Consider the following 11092-nt stretch of genomic DNA (forward strand, 5'->3'; position numbering starts at 1 on the left):
TTTTGCCTAAGTCAAAGTTACTGTCTTTGCAGAGATACATCTGCCTCACAGGTGATGTTGAAATGGTTTCTCCTCCGCTCCTTAAATGGGCAATTGCCAACTTAAAAGGGCATGCCCTTGCAAAGAGGCCGTATTGGTCTCTTTAAAGCTCAAACCAATTAAATCTTTTTGATAAATCACCTTTTTCCTCCTCTTCACTATAGGGTAGCTTGCTTTAGGGAATCAAATGGATGTTTTATCTTTTTAGTTATTTGTCAAATCGTCTCTCTCCTTTCCCATATGTTCTCCATGAATTCTTGGCAGAAATAAGGCATGTTGGAGGATCAAGGATTCCTCTAATGGTGTTGGAATCGCTACTCCCCAAGGTTTTCCATGCTCTTCACCTTCCTCATTCAAACTTGTATCTCAATCCATCAAATGCTCATTGCCTGCCCTCTTATTCTATGTTGGAAACCAGCTTCAGTTTTCCAACTCGTAACCACTTCCTTGATTTGTTCCCTTTCATCGTCCTTCTTTCCATTTTTTGTTGTGCAACTTGGAGATTGTAGGTCACTGCTTTAATCCATATTGCAAGGCGGATTTTGGTGACATTAGAAGATTTTGGAATCTTGGGTGGTGGAATGCACTACTCCTAGAGGATTCTTCTCTGCACTTCCATTTTTCTCAAACTCACCTTTCTCTCTTGAATTGGTTCAGTCACTCAGTCCTTTCATTCTTGTTTGATCATCATGCAATTTTGGAGAACCTGACTCATGTTTCGATTGGCATAGGTGAAGGCAGAAATTAGGGGGTCAAGAGGACTTTGATCCTTTACTTCAAATTCAGTCTCCATCCTTTTGAATTTAGCCTACTTGGTCTCAATTCTGTCTCTTGGAATCATATTGCCATCAATTTTCGTTTTGCACAAGTCTAGGGGCTTATTCTATGTTCTCATATTTTTGACGTAGGAGGCAGAATTTAAGGCATGGAGAAGATGTTAGAATTTCCTACTTCATTTCCAATTGATTTCATCCAAAAGTTGATCTATTCCATAGTTCCATGTTTTTGTTTTCCATTTGTATGAGTTGGTAGGCCTTTTTCCTCGAATTTGTTTCTATTGATCCTTGGCATAAATTAGGGGAATGAGAGGATTATGGAGTCCTCAAAGGCTGGCAGATTCCATCATGCCTTGAGGATTTTCTTGTTGAGCAATTCATTCATCTCCTTCATCTTAGATTCAACCTTACACTTGCCACACCATCCTTCAAACTCAGGGATTCTATCCCTGTACTATACTTGTTCTACATATCATCAATCCCCACCTTCAATTGTCCTCATCATGGTGGCGGAAATCAGGGTTTGGGGACGACTTTTTATACCTTCACTTTGTCAATTTTGCCCAACCATTTAGTTTTCAGCATCAAAACTTGCATTTTTATGCCAACTTTTCCTCATCCAATTTTAAGGGCAGAATTGAAGGGGCAGAGAAGATTTTAGAATCTGCCACGGCCAAAGGATTTTCCTTTTGACATGCATCCTCATCACTTCATCTTTGCAACCTCAAATTTTCTCACTGCACCACTTAAATTCCCCTTTTACATAACAATTTCTCAATTTTTTGAAATGCAAACAAGCCTTGTAAGGTGCTTTCACTTCCAATCCAATCTGATTCGGGTTTAATCAGGTCAAATTTCATGCTCATTCTCCACTTTGCACTCTATTTTTCACCTTTATTTTGATATTTTGACCTCAAAAGTGAAAACTATGATATTAGTTCATGTGATTCCCTCAATAGCTTAACCATAGGTGGATTTGAGAGGCCTTGCAGGATTTTAGGCCACTAAAGGGGGGCCGAAAATCTGGGTGTGAGAGGATTTTGGAATTCTCTGCGGCAGGCAGAATCCTACGTGCTCAAAGGATTTTCCTGTATGCGACTTGTCTGTGCTTAGTCATTTTCTGCCCTCTTTCAAGCTCTGTCTCAAAGTGGATTTACTATTGGGGCTTCTCTACTGGTTCAATTTGGTTGGCTGTAGTGTTAACAACCTCACTCTGTCCTCATGCCCAAAATGAATCCTAAAGACATGACAGATTTTTCTCTCTCCCTGATCTGACCCTTCAAAGTTCTCCTAACTTGACCCAAAAGACTGCTAAACTAACTCTCTACACCCCAGGTAAAGGGGCAAAAATAAAAAGAGGGGGTCCCCATTTGCAATGGGGTGATGCTGTGATACCTCACAACATTACAAAATCTAACTCTTTTAGAAAAGAAATGTCTCGATTAAAATTAGGGTGAGTTGCTATATTTTCCCCAATCTGAAATGTTTTTGTTGATATAATTATTATCAAGGAAATCAGCCAATGATCAGAGAATTCTTATTAAAGGCCTTTGGAGTTACAAATAGAATCATTGATCAAATGAAGATGTAGAAGCGTAGAATCTACCAGTCTAGGCCAATATTTGATATCATCTTTTCTTTTGTTGGTCCAAGTGAATCAACCCTTTTTAGCTTAGATATCCTAGAGGGCTAAATCTTTGAGGAGAGCGTGTAGATCATCCTTGTAAGAAGTGAAAAGAAAACTGCCCAGCTTTTATGAAGAATCCAGTATGACATTAAAATCCCTTGTAGCGATTCACTTACCCTCTTTTTCTGTTCTTAGCATATCTTTCATTTGGCCCAACAAAGGATCTTTTTAGGTATAAGTTGCAAACTAAGTTGCCGTTTCGGATTCAGGGACATGTTTGGGTACGAGAATCCAATTCGTGTGTATATATATATATATATATATATATATATATATATGCAGTGTATATAATAATATATGGATTCATGTGTCCATGTGGATTTGTGACTGATTCATGCCTGATTCTCCTCAGTCCGCGTGGATTTGACCTTGTGGGTTCATCCGGATTTGTAGAACTTGAGTCTGGACAAATCCACAGGGTCAAATCTGGACCCTGTGAGAATCTGACACAAACTGGTTTGCGAGTCTGGACCCGGTACAGACCCAGATCCGGTTTGGGGCTCAAATGCGTGAATTCAGTAACTAAGGTTGGAAACTCTAGATATGAATGAGAGAGATGCATAGTTTAGAAATAATACAAACTGGTCCAACAAGCATTTCTTGCATATTTATTTCGAGCTTGTTCCAAATGATTGCTAGACCACTAACCAATCCTTTGACATTTTTATACATAATCCTCCATTTGCCTTGAAAAAGTATCATACTTGGAAATCTTGATGTTAAATTGATCTTGCTCTCCTAAAATAGAATGATATCTGGATTAAATATTCTAGAATTTTCAAAGAAGCCTTTTCTTGGAGGGTTTGTTCAATCCCGGAATGTTTAAAGGAATGATCAACATTGGGTAATCTTTAATCTCTTGGTGTTTAGCCATTCTCTAGCTTAGTTTGGCTCCCAGCTACCACATCTGCTTTTGATTTCCTCTTTATTTTTTCAGATTGTCTAGCATCAGTAGCCTCGCATGAGTCTTTTGCTTTTGATCCTATCTTTTTGAAAGTATACGTAGGGGATGAGCACGAGCCTACTACCCATCATCTTCAGGCTTGTAGAAATATTTGTTCAGCTTTTGATTTATTAACTAGCTTCAACAGATTGCCTTCGGATTTGTAGGCCTTCAATAGGTCCTCCATGCATTGAGATGCAACTCCCAGAATTGTGTTTCCTTGACTATTGCCATTCCGTCTGGTGAAGCATTCTTTTGATCGCTACCCCATTTCTTTTCATTGTTTGGATTTTCCCTTGTTTGTATCTTTTTTTTTCGAGTTCTAGAACTTTCACAGAATCTTATTGAAACTTGTCTAAACATTTTCCCTTGAAGAATTGGGCACCTTTTTTGATAAGGTGGTCATGTCCAAGACATCTGAATGGTAAGATATCATAATCTGGTGCTTGGGGTCATTTCATCTCATGAACTAGAGTGATAATTTAGTAAGAGGAATGGTAAGATCAAGCTCAACACATTTCAGTGTAAACTGAAAGAACATTATCATGTGAGGGTCTGGTGATGTGAATGGCTAGCCCCAAAGATTCTATGATCATTTCAAACATATGATCAAAACTCTCAAGGGAGGCATACAAATGAATCCATATTGGTGCTATCATTGACATTTCCTTCGAGGGTTTGAAATGCACATGACAATGCTTGATAATGAGTTGCATTTCTTAACATGTAGTGGCCTTCACCTAAGACATATTTTGTGTGTGATTCATATGAACATAACAACAGATTATCCTCTAGTACTTGTCAGATTATGTAGTCTCCATATGTTTTCCAATTCTTTTGGGCTCAAAGATACAAATTTTCAAGAGGTGACTCCATGCCAAGGAATCTACACTTCGGTTTCCTTCCATGTAGGAACAATCTTTTGGAATTTCTGAACATCAATATTAACTTGGGTTGAGTAAGGGCCTATTACCCATCATCTTCAGGCTTGGGGAAATCTTTTTTCAGCTTTTGATTCATTAACTAGCCTCTACAGATCTCCTTTGGATTTGTAGGCCTTCAATGAGTCCTCCATGTATTCAGATTCAATCTCCCGAAATTGTGTTTCCTTGACTATTGCCATTCCATGTGGTGAAGCATTCTTTTGATCATTACCCCATTTCTTTTCAGTGTTTGGATTCTTGTCCCTGTTTGTATCTTTTTTTTTTTGAAATCTAGAACTTTCACAGAATCGTATTGAAACTTGTGTAAACAATTTTTCTTTGAAGAATTGGGCACTTTTTTGATAAGGTGGCCATGTCCATGACATTTGCATGGTAAGATATCATAATCTGGTGCCTGGGGTCATTTCATCTCATGAATAGAGTGATAATTTAGTAAGAGGAATGGTAAGATCAAGCTCAACATATTTCAGTGTAAACTGAAAGAACATTATCATGTGAGGGCCTGATGATGTGAATGGCTAGCCCCAAAGATTCCACGATCATTTCAAACATATGATCAATACTCTCAAGGGAGGGCATACACATGAATCCATATTGGTGCTATTGTTGACATTTCCTTCGAGGGTTTGAAATGCGCATGACAATGCTTGATGATGAGTTCCATTTCTTAAAATGTAGGGGCCTTCACCTAAGACATATTTTGTGTTGGATTTATATGAACATAACAACAGATTATCCTCTAGTACTTGTACAGATTTTGTAGTCTCCATATGTTTTCCAATTCTTTTGGGCTCAAAGATAGAAATTTTCAAGAGGTGACTCCATGTCAAGGAATCTACACTTCAGTTTCCTTCCATGTGGGAAGAAACAATCTTTTGGAATTCCTGAACATTAATATTAACTTTGGAGAATCCTTCAGAGCTGGCATGTATTGACCCAAATTACTTCTGGGTTCACCAATCTTGTGCATACCACCAGCTAACAACATTGCATCAATTTCCTTATTGCGAACTGAAGAACATATTCCTGTATCTTCATTTCAAAAGAATGAAGTGTGGTAGATCCCCTATTGCTTGGACCTAGACCTTTCGAGGGTGAAATATAAGGAAGAGGGGAGCAAGAACTCAGAGAAATAAAAACCCTTGCAGAGTTCCAAAAGCCCATTAGATTTAATGGGCTTCTAGTGTTTTTCCGTCTTAATTTACTGTTTCTAGAGCCGGCACTCAATCATGGCAATTCATTTTATTTTATAATAATTAAACAAGTGTAGTATATCCTTTTCCGTTCCTATAAGTGACAATTGGTGGAGCAAGTACAATCTTTAATATGTTACAATCGCTAGTTGAGCTTGAAATTTTATTGCATTTGTTATTGTTTCATATTGATATTGATTAAAATTGTAGGCTTATCTACAATGCTATTTATCATCTTGAATGACTTGTTTCTTCGTAAGTTTTTCCTGTCAAAACCGGTAGTGGACATTACCTTGTGATTGTGTTTATATTTCTGTAATAATATTCATGTTAGTAGGAAAATCCCATGGACCTTGTGTGTGCTAGAGGGTCTTTTGACGCATTGAGCATGGTCAATCATCAAATAGCCAAGAAACAAATTGTTTAATATTCAATAGAGATTGGGGGTGTAGGTGGCATGAGAAATGATAGATAGTGGTTATATAGTTGTATTCAAGTGGCATGTAGGTGCCTTCTCAGATTTATATAAAAAGGATGAGTATGGAGCAAGAAAAGAGGAAACGGGCTGTGTATTTTAGGTAGAGTTTTGAGAAGTTCTAAATACTAATAGCCTATGTTACATCAGAGATTTTCTGGTTGCTCCCTATTACGAAGTAATTGGTAAATAAAGGCTTGATATTAATAGAGACCGAGAGGTCAATATATACAAAAGAATAAAATGATGTTTCGTTAGAAAACGATCATAAAGAATAGAAATATTCTATTCTAGCTAAAAGAAAGCTTACAGATAGCTATAGATTAACTAATATTAGAAATATTCTAATATTTACAATAGATTACAAACAGATAACCATTAACTAATAATAGAAGCTTATCTATTATCGTAATGCCCTCCCTTAATGGTTGTTAATCTATCCAGAGCACGAAGCTATCAAAAAGTGTAAAAGATAGATTTTGTTTGCTCAAAGTGCTTTGCACTGTTCACTATGGGTTGTGAACCACATTTCTCAGATCAGGGCCAGCTTGAGTAGGTTGAGTTGTAGTACCCAAAACCACCTTATCGCTGTTGCGATATTCGAAGATGGTTAGCATCAGCTATTTCCACGTGTCATAATTGCCACTATTGAACTTTTGATTTCCATCAAGCAAAATATTAGTCAGAGATGCCATAGCATGTTTTTTAGTGAAAATATGAGAGTGCACGTACTTCAAGACAAAAAAAGTAGAAGACCCAAAAAAATGAAGAGGTACCCAGAAGAGAGCTCAAAAAACATAGAAAAATTATGTTGTCGGATTCTGGATTTGCTTGCTCGAAATGAGACACCCAAAAAAATCGAACAACAATCTAGTTGAGCTCTTGAAAACTATTTTTGATCTGGTACTGAAAAATTAGGGTTTCAAACAAAAACAGTCATGGCTGGATAAAAAGCTTAAAAAAATGGTGAATTTGCAGAAAAAATAGCAGATTTTGGGCATGAATCTAGACCAGAGGTTTGTAAAAACCCTAGATGCCTCCAAATAAGAAAAAAATGACCACTCTTTAAAAAAATAAATAGAAAAATGGGCCACAAAACAGACGTGCAATTTTCAGAGAAATTTGGACGTGAGTGGTAGAAAAATCTGGGCATGAGTTGCAGAGAAATGGTGCCCAACAAACCTCCACATGAACACTAGAGAATAACCCTCGATTTCCAGAGGATTCAGTTGTGCTAGTTGGGCACGAGTGTGTAGACTTGAAAAAATTGCGGGAGCTACAGACAAAATGACGCGATTTTTTGGCAGAAAATCTAGTCAAACTAGAGGCTTTGGAAGCAAATATGCATGAAAATAATTTCGAAAATAAAAGGTATATAATTTCAACCAAGAAATTATAATTATTTTTGAAATTTTTTAAAGTAGTGGCTTTGATACCATATTACAAAGTAATTGGTAAATATTTGTTTCATGTTAACAAAGACCAAGAGGTCAATATATACAAAAGAATAAAATGGTGTTTCCTTAAGAAACGATCATAAATAATAGAAATATTCTATTTTAGCTAAAAGAAAGCTAAAGAAAGCTAATAGATAACTATAGACTAACTAATATTAGAAACATTCTAATATTTACAATAGATTACAAATAGATAACCATTAACTAATAATAGAAGCTTATCTATTATTGTAATACTCCCTTGCCCCCAAGGTGCACCGTGCACGGTATGTACATAGGAGTGTAATTTGATAAGGTTGGGAATACATATTTGCTTCACACGTCGTATCGTTTCTGGTTATTCCAAGCACTTGTTATGTTGGTTTGTGTGTACTCGGACTTGGAGAGTACTTGGCATATTTGACAAAAACTCAGCAGAAACTTGGCAATGTAGAAAGCACTTAAAATATCTGAAAGCAGCATTTTTTGAAGAAAAATTCAATGACAGAATGTATTAATGCAAACATGATATCTTGTTCATAGTTGGAAAACTCGCCAAATCCAAAAACTCGCCGAGCCCCCCAAAAGTTTAATCGGGAAGAACTCGGCCATTTAAAAAAAAAACTCGGGAAAACTCGGGAACCTAAAAAAACCGCTAAAATTTAATTCAAAATACATTTTTTTGCAAATTTCAATGAGAAGATGCATCTAATGAGTTCAAAATCACATTCTCATGCTGAATGCTGATGGTGGGAAGCATAATAGTAAATAATTTGTGTCAAACTAGAAGTAAAAACATCATTACAATCACATTTTCCTCTTCCTAGCTCTACTAGCATATTGTAACTCTCTATCTTACATAATATATAGGCTTTTTGCCTTTTTTTTAAACCAAAAAATAAAAATAAAAATTTGAAACAAAAAAAAAAAAAAAAAAAAAAAAAAAGAAAAAATCTGAAAAACTCGCCGATTTTTTGCAAAAACTCGGCGATTTTTTCTGGCGATTAAATCTGAGAAAAACTCGCCAGTCCCAAAAACTCGGCGATTAGTAAAAACTCGCCGATTATTCGGCGATTATGCCAACTATGATCTTGTTAGAGAAAATGCATGGTTTTCTGGCAAAAATAACATGCAAAAAAAAACAATTTAGCAGCATTTTACCCACGTCAATAGTTTTACCCATGTTTTTTTCTCTATCAAATTGCAAGAGTTAAAACTTGTGAAAAGTCGCCCAGAAAAAAATAAACTAGAGTACTCAGCAAATCAGAGACTTTTCGGAGTTTGTGACTATGCTGCATACTATTGGATTTTTTATTTTCAGTTTGTTGATGATTTTGTAGTACAGTTTGAGGCAGCAGCAACAAGCCCCACGTTTTTGTACCAGTTTGAATCATGGTGCCATGTGCATTATCTCATATTCTATGTTGTTGGCAAGGCTTTATTAAGTTATAAAATTCTGTATCTTCTGTATCCGTTGGTGAGTGACTGGTGTAAATTTGTTGTAGACTATGGGGGAAAACCATTCAACAATCTGTCCTAATAAGCATCGGTGCATTTTGGGAGAGCCTGAGATTGAAAATATACACATGAAATATTTTGTGGGGAAAAACCACTCAAATCTATACTAAAAGTATTGGATGCACACTGCAAGAGCCCAAGATAGTAAATTATCTAATGAATGTTTACTGTGCCTTTAATTGTAATTCAAAAATTCTGGGAAAAAATTAAAACTGGTGTAATTCAAAATAGATTGCTAAACTTGCTTTTGATTCTTATATGGATTGGTGCCCTTGACAGGACACTTCCAACAGATTTTTTTCGGTTAGACCAAGACATTTTGTCCCCTCTTGCTGGAAAAAAGAAATTGTACACATTTGAGACATCAGAATTTTGGGAGCAGATCAAGACTCCAGGGTAGTATAGAACATCCAGTAAATTTTCATTCAAATGTTTTCGTATTATGTAATGCCTCGAGATTCACTAACTTTGTATCATTATGTGCAGGATGTCTTTACGATGTTCGGAATTATACCTTTCACAATATCAACGTACTAGTCCTGAGCTCTTAGCAAAGGGTGATGGTGGTAGGACTGCTACTATTGTTGGTAATGTGTACATTCATCCTTCAGCAAAAGTACATCCAACAGCTAAGGTGGGAGGCATTTCATGAGCTTTGACTTTTTCTCTGTGGCTATATTTTGATTGCTTCCTAATCATAGTTTTCTCTAGCAGATAGGGCCAAATGTTTCTGTTTCTGCCAATGCTCGTATTGGAGCAGGTGTTCGACTAATTGGTTGCATAGTTCTTGATGATGTTGAGATAAAGGTAAGAACAAAATATTTGGAGAATTATTGCTGATTGAGTTATCCCATAACGGTCAAAAATTACTTTGGTTATTATGTCAGGAAAACTCCATTGTGATGCACTCTATTGTTGGCTGGAAGTCTTCAATAGGCAGGTGGTCAAGGGTCCAGGCAAGTCTGATCATGCTCACATAAAGTGGTTGCACAATATAAAATTTCAAGCAAGATTCTAAAACTCTTTTGTATTTCAGGGTGAAGGGAACTATGCATCTAAACTTGGGATTGCAATTCTTGGTAAGTACTAGCTTCCATTCAGACTGTTGAAGTTATTAGTTTTTTAATGTTTCATTTAAACTGTAGTACTCACTTTGCTTTGGTCACCAGGTGAGGGTGTTACAGTTGAAGATGAGGTAGTAGTGGTGAACTGTATTGTTCTTCCTCATAAGACACTTAATGTCAGCGTACAAGAGGAAATAATCTTGTAATTTATGTAATTCCTCTCTTCATTTTATTTCAAAATATCATTATTAATATAATAATATTCCATGTTTATTAATTATTCATTTGTGGAACACGAAGCACCGTATTTATTGAACTAGAGTAAAATTTATCAGAAGAGGGATTCTGGAGTATAGAATTTAATTGTAATACTGATGGAATGACCTGTATATGTAGGATGCGCATCTGCATAATTAATGATAAATTGCATATCTAATCAAAATGTGGTGATGTCCAATCATAAGACAGTTAGGTGAAAACAAAATGTAAGTGAAACCAATTAGATAGAATCTCTTCACTTCTTAGTAACTTACTGTCTGTGTAGTTAGTTCCTTGTTATATTGGTTGATATTTGGAGATTTTATCTTTAATATAGTCTTTTCTTGGGCAAGCCTAAAATAGTTAGATATATTTGGCCATAAATATACTGTAATGGAATCGAGTTTTACAAATGCTTTATTTGGGGCTATAAGCTACTGCGGTAATGGGACTAATTCAAAAGGCCTTGCAGGATACAAAGGCTCAGTTGATCATAACTAATTGAAATTGGATACAATCTGTAATTAATTTCATATGCCTGTTGACTAAGTGGATAAACAGGAGACATAAACATCAGAGAAGAGCAGTACATGACTTGGAAGGAACACATGCATACAAGATGATTGATTATTTCATATTGTGTCAATGTTGTTTGTGTAAGCCCCAACGATAGTACCGCTAGAGGTATGTACTTGTATGCATTTTATCTTGTGAAGATAGATGGTTTGTTGCTAATACATAACCGTGGAACACTAATAG

General features: G+C 36.1%; 1 protein-coding gene across 3 annotated transcripts in view; it reads left to right on the top strand.

Annotated features, from left to right (window-relative positions):
• Positions 1–10517, top strand: part of LOC149535027 (uncharacterized) — a 62346-nt gene extending 51829 nt beyond the window's left edge. For all 3 annotated transcript variants that reach the window (XM_089806998.1, XM_089806997.1, XM_089806996.1), the window contains 6 exons: positions 9291–9407; positions 9498–9645; positions 9726–9818; positions 9899–9967; positions 10048–10090; positions 10181–10517. In XM_089806998.1, the coding sequence (XP_089663124.1) occupies positions 9291–9407; positions 9498–9645; positions 9726–9818; positions 9899–9967; positions 10048–10090; positions 10181–10281 (571 nt within the window). In that variant the 3' untranslated portion in view covers positions 10282–10517. The remainder of the gene's footprint in view (positions 1–9290; positions 9408–9497; positions 9646–9725; positions 9819–9898; positions 9968–10047; positions 10091–10180) is intronic.
• Positions 10518–11092: the final 575 nt, after the last annotated feature.

This window comes from Cupressus sempervirens, chromosome 10 (assembly GCF_028749045.1).
Source record: "Cupressus sempervirens isolate cs-2001-9-10 chromosome 10, ASM2874904v1, whole genome shotgun sequence".
NCBI lineage: Eukaryota > Viridiplantae > Streptophyta > Pinopsida > Cupressales > Cupressaceae > Cupressus > Cupressus sempervirens.